Below are 24,992 nucleotides of genomic sequence, written 5' to 3'. Positions count from 1 at the left end.
GACATTACACTTTTAAAAAGTTGGTAGCACCTAGCAACTACAATGTCTCTTAAACAGACTGAAGATTTTTCACAGCTGTTTGGTCAACTTTGGTGAGATCTCCATGACATAAGTTACAGATGGTGGTTGGGATGGTTAGCCCTTTAAACTATTAATAGATAGCAAGGTTCGGTTTCTTCCGGAAGAAACCTATTTCTTCCGGGGACGTGGAAGAAACCTGTTTCTTCCAGGTTTCTTCCAGTTTCTTCCGGAAGAAACTGGAAGAAACTGAAAATTGGCATATAGGCAGCACAACCCACATACATGATAAAGAGACAAATAGCTTACCACAATCTGACTGAAATGCATACCATTGAAACCATCAAAATATGATATTTTTGTTTGGATTATAATTTTGGTTTTTTTTCTACACCAAAAGATGTTTGCTTATAAATCACAATATTGAAGGACTACTTATCATCTCGCAATCCCCCCATCAACCAGAATTGCATAACTGGCCATACTTTATGAATGATTAACCTGGATTGGCCCATGCACTGAGGATTTAATACAATGAACACCAAGCAAATAGCCGAACATATCTATTAGATTTAGGCAACAGTTTCATTTCTGCAACTCCCTAAATTACAACTTGTAGTTAATAGGAGGACTTGTCATCCCAACAGCAAAAGAACAAACATCCACAATTAAACACAGCTGGCCATGAGCCAGCCCTCATTTCACACTACAACTTCCAATCGAATCTGTAACCCTGATGTCTTGAGTTCAATCTCCACAAAATATGGTCATACTGGTCAATGTAATCGTAGTAATGAGTGTGCATTGTAGTAGGCCTACAGTACACTAGTTTCCAGGGAACACTTGTCCCTCCACTCAGAAACTAGTTTTTAACGAAGAACTGGGCTATAATCAGGACCATTCTGGTCTGCAAAATATTGCTTGCCCATAGTTGTTCCCTTAATTGTCCGATGCTACAGTAGCCTATCACTATATTGTGTACAGTATATGCAGGAGGCAGGTCATGTGCTCCAAACCTACTGTATATATAGACCCTCTAGATGACACTATAGTGCTTCTTGTCCATTTATTACATAGTAAGAAATCATTGCAGGTTGTTATGAAACTTTATCAACAGTTTTTCCCCAAAATATGAGTTTCTTCCATTTTGTCCGGAAGAAACTGGAAGAAACCTATTTCTTCCGAGTGGAAAAAACCGCCGTTTATTCCACCCCCGGAAGAAACCTGCGAACCTTGATAGATAGCAATGTTAGAGCAATGCATTAGTTTTGAAGAAGAGGCCTAGATGTTACTTCCTCAAAGTCTTGATGGAAGGGAACTGGGGTGAGAGTGGATCAGTCAAGTTTGGCTTTTGTGCCTTGGCTCATTCTTGGGGACTTACCTTCATGCTGTGACTGGCATATCACCATTCCCTTACCACTGAAAAACAAACCATTAAATTATGTCACAAGAAAGAAAGAAAAACAAAAGAAGACAACTACCATAATCATATTTCATATTGATCATTTATTTATACTAAAGTTGGCAGAAGTTTGCAAATCATCGCTACCATAACAGCAACTTGGAATAGTCTTCCTCCAATACATTAGAGAAGTGAGAATTCATACATAAGAACTAGAATCTGTACACCATCATTAACCTTTTGCCTTGGAACTAGAGGTATGAAGCCAGTTTGATATTAATGGGAATAGTCTCAGAGTTTTGAGGGTAATATTTTCAATACCTACAAAGCATATATATGGCTTTGTGTATTAAATTTCTATGCACACATTACTGTTATTGTATAGAAACTGAAAACGGGTTTCATTTTATCCCTAGATCAGTGCCTTCCAAAGTGAAACATGTTTTCCTTTGTTATTCATCATTTCACGCTGCTTATTTCACAAAAGATCATTTAAAAAAGTAGCTACTTTGTTAACTTTCCCTTCTGTGACCTTATTATCAGGAAACTAAGAGGCTGTTGAAAATTACAATCAATTTCTCATAGGACAAAATCATGTTTCTCTGTTTGAGGTGTCCTGTGTTGACTGTTATATATATATATATATATATATCAACATTTCAAGCCTTGGCGTAAAGGTCCATGAATTCTTTGAACTCTGGTTCTATGCTAAGGGTCACCAAATTTGGGAACAAGTAACAATGTTACTTTCTAAATTTCAACACAACTTCAGTAGTTTTTGACCAAAACTTCACCAGTTTATATCAATCTAAAGAAGAAAATGCATGCATATCTGGTGGTGATAATCTTTCAAAGTTTGATGGTCTTATGTAAAGCACATATTCATGTTAAACAGGGTAAGTGTGCCATGAAACCATGCTACAGCAATATCCTTAGATGACATGAAAAACATTGGTAACTTTCATATGGAATTGGATTTTGTGAAACAAATCCTAATGAATTCCGATAAAATGTGTCATCTGCTTTGTCATCATTGAGTAGGTAACAATCCAAGGGATGGGTTCTATAAGTAATCACCCACACCCACCCCCTGGATTCACCTCCACCTACCCCCTGGATTCACCTCCACCTACCCCCTGGATTCACTCACACCCACCCCCTGGATATTTTCATCCATACCTTCCTGATGCCAATCATCTCACTATTGTGTACAGAACTCTCTTAAATTGTATAGCACAGTCGTATGAAAGTCTGAATGCCTCATCGCAAGCACACTGTTTTATGGATGATGTATAACACAAAATATTCAACGGTAAGCACAACCAGAATGAGCTACACTAACCACACTAACAATGTTGTTGAAAATACTGTCTATGAAGACGAGACGAGAAAGAAAGTGAAACTGGCTTCTCAATACATGTGGCTTCTTTTTTATTGCCCAACTATTGAGAATTTGAACTTGATAATTCCCAATCGTAGAGACTGCAACTGATGAAGCAACAATTGATGGAAATGGTTCTTGCCGATAAGCTATTTAGGTATTTGGATTACACTAGCTACTATTCATACTTGACATCTGGCTACACCAATGATGGTTGGCAGTCTGTTATGAACTTGACAATTCCCCATCGTAGAGACTGCAACTGATGAAGCAACAATTGATGGAAATGGTTCTTGCCGATAAGCTATTTAGGTATTTGGAATACACTAGCTACTATTCATACTTGACATCTGGCTACACCAATGATGGTTGGCAGTCTGTTATGAACTTGACAATTCCCCATCGTAGAGACTGCAACTGATGAAGCAACAATTGATGGAAATGGTTCTTGCCGATAAGCTATTTAGGTATTTGGATTACACTAGCTACTATTCATACTTGACATCTGGCTACACCAATGATGGTTGGCAGTCTGTTATGAACTTGACAATTCCCCATCGTAGAGACTGCAACTGATGAAGCAACAATTGATGGAAATGGTTCTTACCGATAAGCTATTTAATAGCAGGTATTTGGAATACACTAGCTACTATTCATACTTGACATCTGGCTACACCAATGATGGTTGGCAGTCTGTTATGAACTTGACAATTCCCCACCATAGAGACTGCAACTGATGAAGCAACAATTGATGGAAATGGTTCTTGCCCGATAAGCTATTTAATAGCAGGTATTTGGAATACACTAGCTACTATTCATACTTGACATCTGGCTACACCAATGATGGTTGGCAGTCTGTTATGAACTTGACAATTCCCCATCGTAGAGACTGCAACTGATGAAGCAACAATTGATGGAAATGGTTCTTACCGATAAGCTATTTAGGTATTTGGATTACACTAGCTACTATTCATACTTGACATCTGGCTACACCAATGATGGTTGGCAGTCTGCTATGAACTTGACAATTTTCCATCGTAGAGACTGCAACTGATGAAGCAACAATTGATGGAAATGGTTCTTGCCCGATAAGCTATTTAATAGCAGGTATTTGGAATACACTAGCTACTATTCATACTTGACATCTGGCTACACCAATGATGGTTGGCAGTCTGTTATGAACTTGACAATTCCCCATCGTAGAGACTGCAACTGATGAAGCAACAATTGATGGAAATGGTTCTTACCGATAAGCTATTTAGGTATTTGGATTACACTAGCTACTATTCATACTTGACATCTGGCTACACCAATGATGGTTGGCAGTCTGCTATGAACTTGACAATTTTCCATCGTAGAGACTGCAACTGATGAAGCAACAATTGATGGAAATGGTTCTTACCGATAAGCTATTTAATAGCAGGTATTTGGATTACACTAGCTACTATTCATACTTGACATCTGGCTACACCAATGCTTGTTTGCAGTCTATTATTAACCACTCTGTAATTATTTGAAGGAAAAACTGACTTCTTTTCTGTAATAAATCGGGGAAAATTCCAAGTTTCAGAAGACAATGTTTTACTGTCTCAAGGCATGCGTGAGATTGAATGCTCTACACAAAGTAGAAAATGACTAAATTAACAATCGAAATTAAGACAAGCCTGGTTAATTTCAGTCAAAATGGTTCTTTGTGATATGACCAGCCAGATAAAGGGTCAATCTTCTGCAGACACACAGCTCAAGTGGACTGTTGAGGTAGACTTCCAGCCTTGATTAGAGTTCATGGTTGCACCTACATATATATGATGCTGCCATCATCAACACTTCTCCAATGCTTTCTCCATGAAGCTATGCAACCTGTTGAGCATCGGTCTTGGATCATCCACTAACCCTGCAGCTATCATGGCATTGTCATAAAGCTATGGGATCAATAAAACGTGGAGGGATAGCATTTAATATTAGTTCCAAACAACTCAAAAGACTAGCAGCATGTCTTCAGCTAAACTTTGGACAAACTTTCAGTGAAATTTGCAAACATTTTTCCATTTCCATTGAAAATCATGATCAAAATGATTTTCTGGTACATTTCCTTGAATGTGTTCACTTTATGATCTCTACAATGAAAACCCTCAATTAAGAGAGTGATCTTGTCTGAGATTTAACTAACTAAGGTTACAATACATCCAGATTCCCCAAAGCACAATTTTTTGGTTCTCTTCACCTGAAAGATATCTTTGGTAGTTCCAACAATGTTGTAATAAGTGGAAAAACTTTCTGGATAGAGGTTTGGCCATTTAACTCCACAAATTTATGCACAGAAAGGTAAATTTGGCGATAGCAACATTCCTTCAACCCTTCTGATCTTGCATTCAGAGACAGGCTATAAACTTCAAACCTGGTAGCATTTTCATGGAAGTACCCTTCAAATATCAATGTTTTCACACAAAGGGAAGGGGGTCAACCATTAACTCCTCAACATACCCCCCCCCCCCCCCCCCCCGGCCACCACCAGTTTGCCCTCCTCTGTTCTTCACTTGCAGCATGGTAACCTAAGTTATAACTACGGTTGAATCATCTACCATAAAAGATATCAATAAAGCAATTCACAGAAGGTACTAACTATTTGAAAGTGAAACAAACTTTGTCAAGGAAATACTTGAAAAATTATAAGTTGGTTGTTTATAGACCATTTAATAAAATGTTTTTACAGGTTTGCATATTACCAGGAAATGATGGAAAACTCCCAAAATTAAATGGGTACTATCATGTTGCTTGCAAAGTAAGAAGAAGGAAGGGGGGGGGGGAGGGGTGGAGAAGAATGACGGGATGGGTAATGTGATGTGTGACTTATCTCAAGTACAAAGTGGAAAATGGTTAAAAATGTTTAAGTGCACATTACCTGTTCCGCAAGTAACCTAGCAAGTTCTGGATTATCCTTCTGAAGGGATTGTAGTTTATGAACAATCGGATGGCTGTTAAGTAAAGCATGAATAAGAATAAGAACGAGGTGAAATGCAAGGCAACTGCTTGCAGTAAGCACTTCCTTGTATGAAAGCTTTGTAACAACTATAGGTAGCCTTTATGCAATTGGGATATGTTTTTTTCCTGTAGACACATTGTTAAGTAGCATACATGGAAAACCAATCACTTCTGATACATGAGGGTACTTTGCAAAGACAAGATAAGTTAAATATTGACTAATGGTCATAAAGTATATGTTATTATACAAATAATAAATGGTTATGAGTGCAATAGTGCAAATATTTCATGAGGCGAAAGATGGAATGTTCCATTCAACGAGGCGCAGCCGAGTTGAATGGAACAAATTACATCTTTCAACGAATGAAATATTTACACTATTGCACAAATGGAAGCCATGCATTATTTGTTTTATACAACACCTTCAAATTTGGATATAATTGGATGTAAAATGCACTCACACAACAGATTGTTTTGAACAGACAAGTTTCTCTGCTCTCTTACCATTGAAAAAAGTGCTATCAATAAAGTATAACACATGGTTCTATTTCATAGAGTGCAATAGAGCGGATTTTGCATGCAATCGACGAGCAATTGACCAATCAAATGGCTGGAATATAATTAGGTGTTGTATAATATGAACTGTACATTGTTTGGACACTTGATGGAATGATAATAAAAAGAAAGAAAAAAAAAATTTAAACTCCCAGCTGACATCTTGTTTCTACATTTATGTAAAACCTCTTTGCATTTTTATATACATTTACATATATTACATTACACCAGTGCTGTGGCCGAGTGGATAAAGGCGATGGCATTTGAAGCAATGAGGCTTAGTAATCAGGTTCTGGGTTCGCTACCCAGTCGGGTCATGGTAAGGTGGGTTATTTCATCCAAGACCAATCTACGGTTTCCCGATCTGAAATGGCTTTCTAAATTGGAAAATGATTCCAAATTTGAGTTAAAATGTTGAATTGGAAGCCTCTCAACATGTAAGTTGTAATCCATAAGCCCTTGTGGGTTTCTCTCACATTTGTGGGCGCTTAAGCGTTGTAAAAATAACTGCTGATTATTATTATTATAAACTATTTAAGTTTTATGAAATATTTACCGTTATTCTTATCCACTGATTGTTTTGCACAGTGGATTCCAGGTGGGTTTTGATGTAAATGGTTTGCAAGTATTCCCTACCTTGTTCCAGCATACTCCCTTATCTTCCCCCTATTTTTGGTGCCTAGACAAAATCATATCTCTTGGCCAGTTGCATAGTAATATTTTAGGAGTGGTATGAGCTTTCACAGGGTAAGAAGGGGTGGAGGGGATTGGTAATGAGACCCATTTGCTTTAAAAAAAGAAGAAAAGGCCTACACATCTATTGTATGAGTGAAGCAAGAGGGAGAATATTTGACTCCCACTCAAATCCTAGATCTAAGCTATGGCTACTTACGTTCCTTTATCAAGGAAATGGTTATGTCACATCTAATAGGAGGTTTATACAGTAATCGTCTGCTATAGCACAAACATGTGAATCTTAAAAAAAGTTAAATATATATTACAGTCCGTGACAAACAGCTGGCTTACCAGCAATAGTTGTTTACACAGATAGCATATTGCAGCCATTGAGTTATATGCCTCCATTATTGTAGGATACTATATACAGTACACAATCATATGGTTGTCTATTGAATGTATGTACAGAGAAGGACAATTAAACCATTACAGTAGAATGCATGTAATACATGAATACAGTACTCTGTCATATTGGGTATGGCCAATACCTTTACAGTGAAGGGCGTTCATTAAACCATTGAGGTTTATGTCTCCATTACAGTAGAATGCATGTACTACATATACATACACTGCTATATGGTTATCTATCCAATTCATTTACAGTGAAGGATATGTAAGGCGATTAAACCAAGTGAGTTATATGTCTCCATTTCAGTAGAATGCATGTACTGCATATACACTGCTATATGGTTATCTATCCAATACATGTACAGTGAAGGATATGTAAGGCGATTAAACCAAGTGAGTTATATGTCTCCATTTCAGTAGAATGCATGTACTGCATATACCTACACTGTTATATGGTACATGTAAAGTGAAGCATGGGCGCAGATCCTGGTGGGGACAGCGGGACGCGTCCCCACCAACTCTTTCAGTGGTGGGGACAGGATATACTGTACCGTGTCCCCACCAATTTGTCTTGACCAAACGCTGCATTTCAAATTCCCCTGTATTGAACTTTGGCGCAGTTTGATCCAGCATTGTGCAAATGATATGCTATAAAAGACGAGAATTATTACTATTGACACTGTTAGGCGTGACCTCTTCGCTGAAGTATTAACACATTCAATAATGTGAAACATAATCTATACACGAGACTGGTAAATTGTGGTCAGCAAATCGGACTGAGTGCGAACAAAACAATCGTTAACAACTCACACTGTGTGTTGGCAATTTGAGCTAGCTTCACATCCTGCAGTGTTTCCACTTTCAGTTTAATTACCTGAAAATTTTGTCAATTTTGGGAAATATTGAATTTTGGAAGGAAAGTATTTGGTAGTTTCTAATTATATGTCTCTGAAGTAAGAATAAACTGGGCCTTACAACCTGCTACACTAATAGTACACTTTTCACCGAACTGTGAGACGTATGAGCTTTCTATGATGAATATACGAGCAGCATTCATATAAGTCGATGTAACTTAAATTATCACTAGTTCTCGTTTTATTTATCCACAGTTGTTAAATATAGGAGGGAAATCGCATTTGCGGCAGTCTTTAAAGGTTTTCTGGGAGAGGACCCCAGACCCATTGTATACAAAAGTCTACTTGGATTAATTGTCCCCTGATTTTTTTTTCTGCAGATGCCCATGTACTTCCCCAAACTAAAAAGCATCATTGGGTCTGGGAAGTGTTATTTCCGGCGATCTGAGAAGTATATTTGCCAAAAATTTCTCGTCCCCACCATTATCCAAGACTGATCTGCGCCCATGCAGTGAAGGATATGTAAGACGATTAAACCATTGAGTTATATGTCTCCATTACAGTAGAATGCATTTACTGCATATACATACTGTACATCTATCCAATACATGTACAATGAGGTATATGTACAACAATTCCAGATAGCATGGCAGAGGATACCAACACTTTATAAATTATACAATAAAATTAAATTTAAAATATTACCATAATCATTGGAGATGGTATGCTCTTTATACTGTTCATAATTTACACGTAACAAGAAAATATTTGTGAACTGTTTTTTATACAGAAACATACACAGTGACTGGAATCACTTATTGCCAATACATGGTGCTCTGAAAGAGAAGCGGTATTGATGAGGATGTGGTAAACAGGATGGTGTCAGCAGAAAGCCCAAATAGCGATCCCGCAATGTTGGGTATGTTGTGGGGACACACGTTTGGTCTCAGGACTCAATATACCTGTACACCTTCAATATGATGGGGCTATTTGGGTATATCATGTTAATGTCATACCATGGGTGGTTTACATGATAACTTACCATCCTTGTGAATCAGTATGGTAGCTTGAACAAGCCATAAATGGTATATATTAATTAATTCAATCAATTAATCATTTCAAATGATGTTGAAATAGAAATGATCACCCCAAAATCACATTGTTGATAACTTGACATTAACATATAAGAATCCAGACTGAGTCGGCCCTCCATTAAATTTAAGTCCTTTCATCAGAATTTGACTCTTGTGTGGATAACCTGTGGACTACCAACTGGGGAGAATCCATCAAAATGGCAATTTACATTATCACATTCCTCCATTCTGAAACCTTATCACAATATAGGTCATTAACTAATTCAGTTTATTACCTCTAAATATCTCAAGACAATACATTAACAGTTAAACAATTGTTTGCTAGCTTTTTTGTTAGCTTATTTAGGGATTTTATCACTGCTTTGCCCAACTTCTTTCCGATGCAAATGGGCGGTGTTCTTCTCCATCCACTCATTTGCTGTGAACATGATGATAAACAAGACTCTTGCAGCTAAATGACACTAGCCCTTTAACCAGCAAAGCTATCTCACATTTGGACCGCCTAAAGTTAAATTATCGTGAATCTCATAGCCATAAGCATCTTTCTTGGACAAACCCCACTAGCTTGTTTCTTGCTTTCCCGAAGCATTCAAACTTGTCGTCTCACCTCTTATTTATTTCCAGAGTCGGTTGCAATAATTGCACTTTTTCTGCCTCTGGCCTGTTCTTGAGGGCCGTTCTCATAAAATGTCTCGCAGCTCCCATCTCGGGGACGTTGATCATGGCTGGGTGTGACCCGAGCCGATTCGTGACCTGCAAGAAATGACATCATGTCAAAGTCATAGTTTGTAACGATTTTTCAACAAATGTGAAACATTCTCTATTAAACTACGGTGACAAAAACATTGAGAAGCATGTTTTCATGTCATCAATTTCATTCAAACCCTTGTAAGAAATGCACAGAGAAATACATTAAGGAGAAAAAAAGTGCAAATTTGAAACAAAGTTCCAGTGGCTCTCTGGCATAATTAACTGACAAAACAGGAAACCATCCTACCAACACTTCATTATGTTTGAGTAAACAGCGTTTAGGAAAAGAAAATTTAATTCATGTACTTTTACCAAAATTATTTTCACATATACCAATTATTATTCAGGTTGATTTATATACTACAATTTTTATTTTAAGACTTGTACAAGTAGCATAACATAGTTAATATAACCATACAATATCAAATATATGAAGTATCATGAACCGCATAAAATGGTGAAAACTGATTACTCACTGTAACATCTTTTAGCTTGCTTTGTAGGACATCTTTAAGGTAAGTTATCACAGCATCTCCTTCAGATTCTGAGAGAGTCCCCTCTACTAAAATCAATGGAAATGACCAATTTTAAAGCCTCTTGCACAGATACTTTCTTAAGGCAGAATAGTAAGGTGATTATGTGAAATGTAAAACATTTTGTAAAACAAATATCATAACATTTTGTCTGCAGCCTTACCTAGTGTTGCTTTCAAGATAGATTGTTTGAAAGTTTCTTTGAAAGTAATTTTGATGACCAATTCAGAAACAAAATTAATCAAAGTGAAAATGTATTACTGAAACAAGTATACTTCCTCCCCCCAGAAAAAGACAAAAAAACCATTTCCAATCATTTTGTGAAATGTATTAAACCGTGTGTGATGTTTTGTTTATAGGTTTGCAAAGCTCTATGAATTGTGTCTACAAGCCCTGACTAAGAATTGTGTTAAATGATGTGTCATAAACAGACACCCTAACTACCCAAAGCTATGTGTGGAATAGAACAGATCATAGCATGACAAGCTTGTTTCTTTATTACAACTACAACAACAACAAGTTTCTATGAATATTCAACAGTGGTTTCTTACCAGTGCCTGTTGTTTCATCGGCGTTGTCTGCTTGTCCTTGATTACCAGCCATTTCACTTTCCACAGATCGTAAGAGTTTACGATCAAATTCCCTCAGTTGCAAGAGGGCTAGTTCGTCATAGTCATCATAACAGAAAAGAACCTCTCGATCAGAGTTCTTGAAAGCTTCATAGTAAGGAGAACCCTCCACAAGCTCCCGACTGGATTAGAAAAACCAAAAGGGATCAAATATGTTCTCTTTAATAATCTTAACTTTAATGTTACAGGTGTTGAGGTAAATCCCAGTCATGTCTTTCTTCTAACTTTAAAGTCCTAACAGATTCATTGACGAGCTAATTAGTTTGAATTGATTACTGTAACTCACATTGTTTCAACATTTCAATGTTTGTTGGGCTATCTTAAGAAATCACTAAATTAACAGTCATACCATCAGTAGTACTTCCCCATTTAAAGTCTCAGCAGGGTTTTAGTTAGGATATTAGGAGTTTTATAAACTCATATTAGGGTGTCAGTGTATTTTCTAGGATTGTGTAATTGATCTTTTCTTAACGAGAAGCGTTTCAAAACTATTGCATGTATACATTTAAGTAGTACATGGATGCTATGTGTTCTGTAGGAATAAATTTCTATAGGTGTTTGTAAGGAGGGCCATTCAATATAAATTCACTTCATGCATGGAAACCATGTCAACACATATGGATATTAAAAGAAGATGCTACAAAAAGTGTTGCATATACCTGGGTGCACAGATATAATAAATGTTTCTTTCTCCTGCTTTCATTCTGTCTCCATATTCCATCAAATTTGTTTTCTGACCAGGTGGGAGAGCTGATGATTCGTACCTCAGAAGCTTAGCTATGTCTTCCTGACAACAGATATGAAAAGAAAAGAAAACTCACATCTACTACTCACATCCAACAAACACACTCTACTAAATAATTCAGTATAATCTAAACTTCCATTATCTTGTCTAATATATATCAAGAAGACATTGTCCAACATGTTTGTAAGATATATTAAATCTTTCTAATGATCTCCATATTTTGGATTAAAAAGGGAGACATGACCACCCCAAGCTCTTTAAACTTGTTTGCGACTAAAGCAAAATGGTGGCTCACTTTCTCTATTTGGTCCTGAGAAGACACAATTCCTTCTCGGAGGAAGACCCCATACTCGTCAAAGAATTGATCGTACTTGGCGGGATCTCTCTTGGCGTTATCTTGAAGGTAACGGATAAATCGGGAGGTGATGACAGTTTGTAGCTTCCTAGATAAAAAAAAAGACAGGCACAAGATGAAAAGAGATGCTTTACACCATTAAATGAAATTATAAACATGTGTGCAACATTGAACAGCTTTCTAAGGATTTCTTTTTTGCCAATAACAACTGTAAAACATGTTTGTGTCTTTTTGTGAAATGTAAGATCCTGCACATTAATATTGATATACTTATCATAAAGGTAAGATTGATAAGGTTGAGAATCGAGGCAGAAATTTAAGTTGAAGTAGCATTATTAATAACAAGCATGGTAAAAACAATTCAAGGGTAGAAACATTGGCTGAGTTTGTTAATAGTATAGCTTGGTAAGACTCTATAACAATTGTTTATCTTCGAATCAGTCTTGGGTGAGTGAAAAGGGGAAGGATGTGATGTTGGGGGGGGGGGAATGATATCAGAATTTAATGGTTTCCAAATACTTGCCATTAGTGAAACACACATTCATAACAGAAAAAGGGATAAAGAAAAGAGAAATTATGTATTCATAATGGGAGATGCTGTTTTGTAAAACAAATGTAATACTATATGACGAAGGGAAATGGTTCTTTAGAAGGATTACCTAATGAGGGCGCTATTCTGGAGCATCTCTCGACTGAGATTCAGTGGGATATCTTCACTGTCAACCACACCTGCAGGGAGAGTTGGAAGAGATGATGGGAAGATTTATTGAAAATGCCGGTTATGAACTTGATGGTTTCAAAATTATTCTGAAAATATTCTGCACTGTACAAGCATAATATCTTAACTTAATTTCATGTTTTGAAAAACAATGGCATTAATGTGTTTACTTATAGTGTTCCCTTTATGAGTGTACCTGGCAATAACAAAATCTCAAATGAACTGTACATGTCTATGTTTATCCTTGTAATACAAACAATAAATAAATCTTATATGTATAACTTATAATTATCAATAAAGAAAGTGAATAGTTTTACATAACACCTGCACATTGATTCAAAGCACATTCAAAGCACATTGACAGCTAAGGAGCTACAGCATAACATGAACATTTGCACTATACCACAATTCAAATACTCGAAAGTTTTTAGAAGGTCGTGAAGTAAAGTAAAGCTTTTGATAAGATAGGCCATGATGACATCACAGACAATCAACAGTGTTATCTTTTCGTAGAAGGATGCAGAGTTTATCTGGCTAAAATAAGTTTACATTCAACCTGTTTTATATATGAAGAGGAAGAATATATTGGGATGAGGTTTCCAAACAAGCAGTCTAGATTATATGTTCTCTCTGTCTAAACCTTGGTATGATTCAGATAAACAAAACAAAATGCTCTTGTTTGAGTTGTTACATGATACAAATAGAGAACAATAGACAGACAGATAGGGTCAGTAAGAACCTATGTTACAACAAATATACAAACTTCAGAGAATGCACAGTCAACATTTCAGAAAAAAAACCTTAAACTTCTGGTGTTATTTATTTCAGTCTACAATCAATAATAAATAAATGTAAATAAACCAACAAGTGTGAAGAGAATTTCAAGATTGATGTTTGGGATGAATGCATCATATTACCTTCTCTGCAGCACCTATCTCATAAGAATAATGGCTGAAACAAAACTCCTGGTAAATTATCAAACACCACATATTTTGATGAAGACTTGTGAGTTATAGTGAAACTGTAAATAGGCTATTTCAAACAAGTGCAATGCAACAGTTTTATAAACTAAGCTTTGTGCTAAATCTGAGGGTTTCTTGATATAATCTGTCACTTTGATGTAGGGTTCCACTATTTTCTTTTAGTCCAAAGATTTTGCAAGAAGTATATTCCTTTGTTCAATTTGATGCATTTGAAAATAAATAAAAGTCATTAACAATAACTGAATGAAGGAAAGGCTGATTATATAAGCAGAAAACTGAAAGACCCACCTACGACAAATCGTAACCACTTGGGTATGATCTTCTCTGCCTTCGGTTGGATGAGAATCTTACGGCTATAGAGTGCAATTCCACTGTCGTACTGTTGACTCATCTCCCAGGGGAGAGGTGAACGACTAGGAATATAGAATAAACTACGGATGCTTAAAGGAGCATCTGCTCGGTAGTGCAGGGTGTACCTCGGCTTATCGTAGGTATTCTTGGAGAGAAATTGAAAGAATTCCACATGCTGGTCTTCCGTCACCTTCTTGGGTTCGGTACTCCACAGGGCCTGGACAGGAAAGACATATTAATAATATTTGGTTATTTGAAATTTAAGCAGTTTTGTCCTTGACTGCTAGTTTACAATATATAGCAAACCTGCCAAGTACTGTACTTTAGCAAATTTAGCGCAATATGAATCAGTACGATCAATATTCAATACTGTCGATATGAATCAATAAGATGGATCAATAATTCAATATGAAATTGAATCAATATGATCATAATGAACCGATATAAATCAGCATGATCAATATTAAAATAATATGACTGCTATTAAAAAACTTTAACAAATCTACAGAATTTGAAGATAAGAAAATATTAAGAAAAATTTCTGAGTAACATAAAGTTTAGTTAAATCAAAAAATTTGCACTTGAAATGTTAGTTTACAGCATTGGATAAATATTGGATAAATATGCCTGTAATTAACTAAACTAAGACCAATATGAATCAATACGATCAATTTTGAATATGATCAATATTCTAAGCAATAAGATAGATCAATAAAGATGGATCAATATGATCATAATGGATCAACATAAATCAGTAGGATCAATACTAAAACCAATATGATTGAAATTAACAAACAATCTACGAAGCCTGTAGAAGAGAAAATATTACAATATGATTATTTTGATTACCATTCACTAAGGTCAAAGCATTATTTGATTATATGCCTTATTTTTAAGCACATATCATTCAAAATGATTTCTAAGAAAGTCTTGCAACAAATGCAATTATCCATTCAGCCTCACCACAACGTTTAAGTTTCCTACCCTTGTAAAAAAAAGCTTAAACAAAAAGAAAAATTGAATAGGTTGACTAGCCCGGCCTGTACATGACAAATTGTAAATACTGATTATTGTCCATCAAAGGTTATCTTATTATACTTTTGTTTGATCACTAAATTTACAGAATTTTATTTACACTCACCAGTAGTAAAGAGCCAATACAATTTCAAGTAATTAAATAACATCACTGTTACAGCCTCTTAATTAATGTATAATAGCAAATATGATATCAAATTATTGACTGGATTTGATTCTGATAAATGTGTCCTTCAGATACTACAGATAGATTTGTTAACTCCATTAATAACTTATCTGATTTATTACATAATCTGAGCTATATTTGATGCGAATACAGTTGTCTTAGTCTAAAAAAAGTATAAAAAAAAGGTAACGTTTCACCGAATAAAACTGTTGAACATCATACCTGTGTTGTGTTGATCTTTTTCCCATTGAGAAATACCGGTGCACCCACAAAGTTACTGTGCTTCAAAATAATATCTGCAATGCAACAAATGAAAATAACTATAGATACATGTTGAGGACAGCAACTGTACACTGATGACGACATTAAGATAAGAGTTTGTGTTTGTTCTCACATCACCTATGTACATAAATATATTGAATACTACGTCTGTTTGAAACTAACAATTTGCCTTAACCAATAGAGTAATAAAATGCATGGATACAGCCCTTGCTGGAGAATGTTAAATGGTCATTGGTGAAAGCAGCAGTGAAGGTAACTGAAACCAGGTCCTGCCTATAATTGCCCCTTTTCCCAAAATATGGGACATTAGGAAAATGAGGATGACAAACAAATTTTGTGTTAGGCAGGTGTGAACCTCACTATACTATTACTCGTAACTACTATTCTGTTTGTTTACACACTTAAACATGTTGCTTCTTTCCATACCTAAAGAAGCCTTAAGGCTTACTGGAAAGTTGAGAGAGGGTGGGAGTTGAGGGGGGGGAAGGGAGGGAATGAGCAAATTTGTAAATAACATTTACAAGCATATTCGTTGGACAAATAAACAAAAGATCTTTCTTATGATATAACATCAAGTCTTGAGATCAAATTTCCAGTAACCTTCTGATTATGTATGGCCATCTGACATTTAAACACTCAAAACGTCATCATAGAGTAACCAGAGTTGAAATGGAGAATAGTAACCATTAATCCAGGACATACCTTTAACATCAGATTCAATTGAGAATTTCCAGCAATCTTTCTTCAGATGGATGACAATCTTTGTACCTGACTGGACATCATCAGCTTCACTCAGCTCGTAGCTGCCAGAGCTGCGGAAATGATTTTTTAAGAATTCAGTGAAACCTTATGACCCTCTAAATCAGCAGCCAGCAATCATTTAGGTCCACACAACCCCGGAACTTCCATGAGAACCGAATGCGACCAAAAAGACCCCCCCCACCCAATTGATGCTCAGAATGTATGAAAACTAGCTGCACTACAGACTTGACTATCAACTGATTAGGTTTTGTTGGTCTAGCAATTTAGAAGGATGTCTTAGTATTTATCAATATTAATAGTTTAAATAATACTCAGTAAAGTTTGGTAGAGAAGAAAAAGAAAATACAAATGCCAACCTTCTTTAATGGACCCTCTCATTTTATGGAATGACCCAAAAATAGACCAGTAAACAGCCAAACTTTTGTCTTTTTGTCTCTTTGGATGTTGCTCAATAACAAAAAGTAAAAGAAACAGTAGCTAAATATGGATTGACCCAAATGTTAAACCAGTAGACAGACAAACTGTTTGTGCCTAGGTTAGGTCTCTTAAGAGGTTGCTCACCCATCAGACTTCCAATGCCAAGCCTTTGAATCTGGAAGCTGAGAACGAGTAAATATTTCCACCGATCCTCCGACCATAAAAGCAGAGTAGAAACCGACGCCAAACTGGCCGATGATGTTACTGTCTGCGGCTTCTGCAGAGTCTTTGTCTTTCAGCTGTTGTACAAACGCCTGTTAGAATGATAATAATCATAATAATAATAACTAGTCTTCTATAGCGCAGACTCCTACAAAAGTTGTTCAATGCACTCCATGGGTGCTGAATGTACAAAAACTAATAGAATTGAGAGAAAAGATCAGTTTTAAGACAGCCCTTGTATTGAATAATTGAATCTAAAAACCTAATTTCAACTGGGAGGGAGTTCCATAAAAGTGGTGCAGCATTCAGAAAGCTACGGTCACCGAAAGATCTTGTTTGTGACATTGGAACCTGAATACAAGAAAACACAAAGCTGTGCTTCAAATAGTCGGTATAGATGAGAGCATACAATGGATATTACACTGACGACTGAAATACATGGCAACAACCATCTGAAACTCTGTGAAGTACCAAGTGACCAAAATGGTAACATTCAAATTTTGACATTTTTCACAGTGAGCACAGTTTCTTAAAACGGTAATTTTCAGCAATATGACAAGTTTTGAAGATGGTAGAAAAATGTGTGCAACTCAGTGTTATTCAGATTGCAGATGTGTATTGCAAACTGCACTGTTTTTCAAACTCTACCAATTATCTTAAGTGTAAACTAGGTTTGCATTGTTAGTAGTCTTTTCTGCTTGCTCTTCCTTGCAAACTTCTTTGATTAGCATTTTATTATTGTGTGCCCAAGATTTGCATTAAGAATATTAAAAGCCTAAAGAAATGTCTGTCAAACCTTAGAACCAGATCTGGCAATCGTTCCCATGTTGTCAACCAGTTCACGTTTCGTCATTCCAATACCTGTGTCCTGTACAAAAAAAAAAAAAATTACAGTGTCAATCAACATTTTCTTCTGAATAGAAACACTCTCCCTGTGCCTATCACGGTGAAAATAATAAAATGAAAGAAACAGAAACTTTTAATAAAAATGAGACCAATCTGAATGAAATATATATGTCAATCTTACATAGGCTAACCAATGATGAAGTAACACAGGAAAAAATTCCCACCTGTGTAGTGTGAAGGGTTTAGAGGGGGCTTATGTTTAGTTTGACTTCTCTAAATGCTCCCGTATAAGTCGCAATACTAGCGACTGGACATACATTTATGAATGTAAATGGCCTGAACTATTGTTGAACTGTAGTGGCTAGAAGGGTTTTTATGGAACCGGTCCCAACGATAAAGGCCCTTGAAATAATTTGGAGAGCATGGCCAAAGTGAACCTGTGAGGTCACAGCCAAGTTTACAATGTTTAAAATTTGGGGACTAATGGCAAGTTTCAACTGTCACTTTCTCTCGCCCTGTGCATCAGTTATATATATATATGATTTGTTGGAGTGTTGTTTTTTCTTCTTGATGTTGTCTTATTGGGATTAACTATGATTGATATGAAAGACCTCTATTCTTTTAATCAAGATGCCAGTCTTTACCTGAATGGTAAAAGTGCTCTTCTCCTGATCCACAGCGATGTGAATTTCGAGAGGTTGACCGTGTGGGAGGTCATCCCTGGTCATCTGCATGTATCTAAACTTCTCAAGGGCATCACTGGCATTGGATATTAACTCTCTGATGAAAACCTGTGTCAAGGGAAGGTCAATTTTGAAATCAAGCTTAACCTTCATTAAACTACAAAATACCACAATAAAACATGTTTTTTAATGTAGAGAACAGTATTATACCCCAGTAAGTGGTTAGTCTAACTGAAAATGAACATATCTACTTACTTTGATATCTACACAATCTTTATCTATCATTATAGTCAATCTTGTCATACAATTAGCAATTAATGCCAATCATGCATTATGGGAGTAATAATATTAAAATTTACAACCACTCCAAAAGCGCAAACAATCTAAAGTGCTTCACAAAGACATAGCATGAATTCTACAAACTAACAAAAGGCCTCAATAAAAAGAAATGTTTTTACAATTTTGAATTAATTTGCTAAAGATTGAATTATTACAACTGAATTTATAATTCCTCAATGCATAGAACCTCAATTGTAAATCAAAGTATGACAAACAGACCAGTGATTACAAGAGGAAACAATTGTACATTTAATAATTTCAATTTTTAATCATCCACGATTACTACCTTCCTATGCTCATTATGAATTGAAACATAATTAGTTTTGCCAGCATATCAGCAGAAATTATGAAATCATAAACTGTGACTGGTACAGTAAGTTAGAATATTCAATGAAATATACTCGTTTGGTTATCTGTTCAGTTTTGGCTTGAAGTATGCTAGAAAGTCAAGTACATAGCGGTCACAAATGTTCAAACTTTGAGAAGCATTTTTCTGCTAACTGCAATGTATTCGTCCACACTAATAAATAATTTAACCCCTCTCAATGTTTCGGAATAATAATATGGTTTGGTAAAATTCAGAATGAGTACCTTGAGGAAACTACTTTGAAAACTTTCAGCAAGTTTTCGCACATAAATATCAGTACGCAGCAATAACAACCGTTTATCCTAAAATCCCATCAAATAATTCTATCACTTGTCTTAAAATTGTTAATATTTCACTCTACCTCATTCTCAGAGTATAAGGACTTTGCAACAATATCAAGCAACATCCTTGTTTCTGCCTGGAATTCTAGCTTTTCTTTCCTTCCTGCAATGAAAAAAGAGAAGAAAAGTATTCATCATTAAATATGTAACAGATATTTTCATTGAAAAAAATACAAAACAATTTTCCTGTTTGAAAGTATGATTATGTACAGTATTTTATTTGACACATTTTCATTAAATGGAAACACAAATTTTCAAAACAGTGGTTTAATTTCAATGGTTCAAAGTACTAAAAGATTTTTGTTTATTATGAAATACAAAATATAAGAAACTTATAGGCTGAAAAAAAAAACTTAAAAAAACGCCTAAGAAACACTTTAAAAAAAACCCCCTGACATTTCTTTAAAATTGCACCCTAAAACCTGTGATAAAATTAGGTTTCCTCAACACAAGTGGTCATACCAGTGACTTTCTCTTGATCAGTGATGATGTTATGCTCCTTCTCTGTTGGTGTGTCATCTGCTGCTACCGCTGCTGCACCATCCTCTGTGGTTGTTGTTTTATCCTCTGTAGTCTCACTATAGCACCTTACAGTCTGTGGCTGGAGGCATCGTCCATTCCTTCCATCGTACCAACTTGGTTTGGCAGAGTAACTCTTTACTCCTGGGAAGAGAAGAAATATTGGCAGTACAGTATATATGCTTTACAGTGGCATTCCGTTGGTCAAGTAAATAGGAGGGGGTACTGTATGATTATGTGTCTCGCAACTGGCTTATACTATATTCATACACACACACAAGAAACAAAATAATATCAAGAAATACTGTATAGTAGAACCACAAACTATGACACAAAGTGCCAAAATTAGAAAAAATAATTTATGATAATCTGATGAAATCAAGTGCATTGCACACAAGCTATCAAAGGTGTCAGACACAAGATGGATGTCCAGTCTGCTATTATTTTAAAGTATGACTTCAGGCATCAACTTAAATTTAATATGATATCGACGATTATAAAACACTGCTTGCAGTCCAGGTTGTAATTCTGTACCATTTTAAATTTTTGAGAATTGACCCTTTGAACATCTGAGGCTAATCAATGAAAGTGGCTGGACTATATATTCTAGCACATAGACCATTGGGTTAGGTCCTCAGATGCAACACTAAACTCCATTGGAAACATAAGAGATTTCTCAAATGACATGTTCACAATGCACACACAAAACTCACATAGCTCACACGAAATGGCACAAAATGCTTTGAGGATGACAATTAAATGAAATCTGAAAAAGTTGGCAATTTTTACGACAAAAACATTTTTTTTCCCGTGAAAAATATGTATGCACGCTGGTTCCAGTCAGATTTAAACGTGTTTCCAGATACATACTCTGGTAACATCAATTGTATTTGATGGTATTTTAAACTTGTTGTTTTGAGTTGTCTTGAGTTGTTGTGAGTTGTCGTGAAATCGGCATGTTGACGCTAATTAGTGTGACCCCCAGTAATAGCCTAGGCTACATTTGCTAAAATAATTCACAAAAGTGCTGAGTGTACTTGTTGGCTCATAACTTGAAGGATTGACCAACTGCAAAGGCCAGAAAGAGGACTAAGTTTATTTTCAAGATATCATCTTGGCTAGTATGACTTTTCCACAAAGATGCGCAACGCTTGTGTCCAACGTACGTTAAACCTAGGCCTATGCCTACACTAGGGCCTGTCAATTATTAAATTAGCTTATCACGATAGGCTAGCCTTCGTGCATGCAAAATACAAGCAGTCGTGCAGTGTTACATTTTACCATTTTCAATGAGTGTCCACGATCTGTAGGCTGCCCTGTTCCTGTTCGACACTAATTGATTATAATTTGAAGAGAGTTGAAATATCGGGATCCGAGAGTTCTTTGAGACGGAAAACAGAGGTAACAAACACTTCGATGATCTCACGCCTGCAAACAAGGGGGTCGCCATTTTGACCAAGTTGAAGCTCTCACTAGATTCATCAAGAGATTTACCATCATTAAAATCAAGTGTTACGTTCATCCCCAAATTGAACACCATTTCCTGGTATATCCTATTAAAAGAACACATGTTCCAGGGCCTTTCTTTGTTGTTGTTTAGAATTCGTAACTGGATGAGCCAATTCAAATAAGGGACTTTCACCTACTTCCAGGGGAATATCAAGCGGATGGAAACAAATACAGGTCGTATAAGTCTGCAAATGCAGTGGAAATTTTAAGATTTTTTGTATGTATTTTCAGAAAAAACATTAGAAAGTTCGAAATGAAATGCCGAAATTCTGATGGCTCCTGCTAAATTCGACTTTAAAAAAAAAAGAGAGAAAGAAAAAAAGAAATCGAAAATGAAAATTATAGAAGTTTCATCCACTTGGTTGATCTTTGACACAAAAGTTGTAATTTGGAATAAAGGCGTAATTTCGTGAAAATAGTCGAAAGGCGGGTCCAGGATAGAAGTGAGTACATGATTTATGGTCAGTCCGAGATCGAGGATGCTAATCGAACCGAGAAGAGACAAAAAATCTCTAATAAAATAAGCGAATTTCGAGTCACTCCAAGATTAATGTATGTCGTCTAGTTACAGAGTTGTTGACAATTGACAATTCATAATCATGGACGTTAATTAAATATGAATCTAAGAGACTGACTTCGGTCAGCTTGCGGCTTTGATAAGCCATTGAGACTTCTTCGCTAGTTCCTGCTTGCAGGAGGATCTAAAATACATGATACATACAAGGAATTGGAGTTTTACTGTTTTAGTTTATTTCCGCTTCTTGCCTAACATATATTCTATAATAAACACTTTACATTTTGTGTTCAGGGGCGGATCCAGGGGGGGGGGCCGACCCGGCCCCGGCCCCCCCTTTTTGGAAATCAGTTGCGTTTTTTTATGTGGGAGTACTTTAAATTCCTAATAGGCATAACTTGGTGAAAGAAAAGCCTAATATATATCCAGCTGTTCTTCCCTGAAACGCGATCGTTTTTATTCCAAATTTGAAACTAAGGCAATTACCAGGCCTACGCGACATCACGTATTAATTAGATACGGCTCAGTACTATAGTGCTGACTATTACTGTCAGGGAAAATCAATGCACAGTTAGCAAGTATATATCATAATTATCTGAATGAAACGGGGTGTAGGAAGTTTTACACTATCTAACGCAACGTAGTCGCCAAGAACCTGAAGTATTTTTAAGGGAGGGCCCAAGGAACATGAACTTATAGCATGCTCCTCGTGGTGAAGCATAATTGCACCTATTAGGTGAACTGAGTGTACTGTTAATAGTAGGAGAGACTAGTGTAGGTTCTTATGACCAACTAGACCGGTTTCTGCTCTCAAACTTTATAGGAGCTTCATCAGTAGTAGCCTTTGAATATTTTATATTCGGCCTGGGCGTCTCGTTCTCAAAATGCATCTATTTTCTGTGCACGAGTTTTTATGGGCTCATAATGCAGCTATAAGAGCATCTAAAAGAGCTTCGTGTGAACCTTGAGAGTCAGCTGATTCTTCGTTAGTATGAAACCTTGAGTTAACAAGTAAACCTTTGAGATTTTGGTTTTATTTTTTGATTTATTATATTATATATAATAATTTGGTCGCTGTCGGCAAATTTTGGGTCTGTCGGCAAAAGGAGAAAAGGTGAAGAGAGCGGAAGGGGAAGAAAGAAGGAAAGCTGAATAGAGAAAAGGAGAACGGGAGCTTCTTTATCGGTTATTTCGATTTTCCAGTTCTTCATCTGATAAACTCATTCACCAATCCAATCACCCGACGCCTGCAAGTTAAAAACCTCTCGGCAAATAACTGATCATGTCACGGCCGTCAGTATAGCTACTGTAGCCAGGCTCAGCTAGACGAGTGCCAGAATCGCCGGCAACTCAGTGAAAGAAATGGAATTAAAGGCTTTCGTATAGGCCGTAACCCATGAGTCGTGCTATCGTGTGACAACGTGTTGTTATTATCCTCTGTTTAGAATGACGTCATCGCAGATGTCATTCGTTCTCCGTGGAAAACTTAAGGACACGGCTCACGAATTGTACACAATTTTTATCGTTTCTCGCTTGTATATCAATGAATGTTGTTATTTCTCATTACCGGAAAGTTTTCTGAACATTTTCATCACGAAGTTTCACTATTTCAACGATCGGTGAAAGCGAAAACACAGTTCGATAATTGGTCCCAATTAATTCTTCTTCTGCCGACTGCCATTAAAATAATATCGAGATGGAAATTCTACGGTGCCAAATTTGACTTAAAATATGCACCAGATTGCATCTAAGGACGTTTCAAAACTAAAAATTTTCCAAAGGGGAGGGGGACACCCCCTCCCCTTAGACCCCTCCCCCATTTCAGTCACCACTTCCAGATCCGTCGGCAAATCTAATTTGACTTAAAATATGCACCAGATTGCATCAAAGGACGTTTCAAAACTAAAAATTTTCCAAAGGGGAGGGGGAAACCCCCTCCCCTTAGACCCCTCCCCATTTCAGTCACCACTTCCAGATCCGTCGGCAAATCAAATTTGACTTAAAATATACACCAGATTGCATCTAAGGACGTTTCAAAACTAAAAATTTTCCAAAGGGGAGGGGACAGCCCCTTCCCCTTAGACCCCTCCCCCATTTCAGTCACCACTTCCAGATCCGTCGGCAAATCAAATTCTCCACACCCCCCCAACAAAAAAAACTTCGCTACGCCCCTGAATAGGAAGCAAGAAATAATCCACAAATTCCGATATATTTTCGGTCGGTGATCCGTTTCCGCTTATTATCAGGCCCTCCCTTAAAAATACTTCAGGTTCTTGGCGACTACGTTGCGTTAGATAGTGTAAAACCGCCTACACCCCCATTTCATTGATAAGTATATCATAATTATCTCATTGAACATATCTTGTTTTATGTTTTTTCTTGGGGTGAATCTGGCGTCATAATTTTCGCGCAAAAGAAAAAACGAATCGACGCAATAATAGTGTATCCATTGTACATGCACTGTTGAGCGTTCTTAAATATGTGTCTATCGAGCACAAATATGTGCACAAAAAAGCGTGTCTGCAACGTTTCTGGTTTTTTTAGTTTTTGGCAAAAT

The 24,992-nt window shown here is 36.5% G+C and overlaps 1 protein-coding gene across 2 annotated transcripts; it reads right to left on the bottom strand.

Annotated features, from left to right (window-relative positions):
- Positions 1-3,874: 3,874 nt before the first annotated feature.
- On the bottom strand, positions 3,875-21,920 carry LOC139979787 (heat shock protein 75 kDa, mitochondrial-like). 2 transcript variants are annotated; one of them, XM_071990895.1, is made up of 17 exons: positions 21,694-21,920; positions 20,356-20,556; positions 19,914-19,996; positions 18,808-18,954; positions 18,114-18,185; positions 17,240-17,409; positions 16,619-16,728; positions 15,857-15,930; positions 14,371-14,650; positions 13,041-13,110; positions 12,322-12,469; positions 11,941-12,068; positions 11,204-11,403; positions 10,596-10,678; positions 9,977-10,122; positions 5,704-5,776; positions 3,875-4,723 (listed from the first exon to the last, which is right to left on the bottom strand). In XM_071990895.1, exons 1-17 carry the CDS (start codon positions 21,860-21,862, stop codon positions 4,622-4,624), a joined length of 2,256 nt encoding a protein of 751 aa, XP_071846996.1. In that variant the 5' UTR covers positions 21,863-21,920; the 3' UTR covers positions 3,875-4,621. The 2 variants fall into 2 exon arrangements, with proteins under 2 accessions (XP_071846996.1, XP_071846995.1); XM_071990894.1 differs by having other exon boundaries at positions 10,596-10,681; positions 21,694-21,919.
- Positions 21,921-24,992: the final 3,072 nt, after the last annotated feature.

This window comes from Apostichopus japonicus, chromosome 14 (genome assembly GCF_037975245.1).
Source record: "Apostichopus japonicus isolate 1M-3 chromosome 14, ASM3797524v1, whole genome shotgun sequence".
Lineage (NCBI taxonomy): Eukaryota > Metazoa > Echinodermata > Holothuroidea > Aspidochirotida > Stichopodidae > Apostichopus > Apostichopus japonicus.
Note: the sequence above shows the minus strand (reverse complement) of the source record. Positions and strands in the feature narration are given on the sequence as shown.

What these genes read in the sequence shown, in the direction of transcription:
- LOC139979787 (XM_071990894.1), bottom strand. Translation starts at nt 21,862, where the DNA reads ATGGCGACCCCCTTGTTTGCAGGCGTGAGATCATCGAAGTGTTTGTTA. An exon ending in TGATCAAGAGAAAGTCACTG is followed by an intron (nt 19,997 to 20,355) that starts GTATGACCACTT and finishes TTTTCATTGCAG; the next exon opens with GAAGGAAAGAAAAGCTAGAA. An exon ending in TATTATATCTGTGCACCCAG is followed by an intron (nt 11,404 to 11,940) that starts GTATATGCAACA and finishes TTTCTAATCCAG; the next exon opens with TCGGGAGCTTGTGGAGGGTT.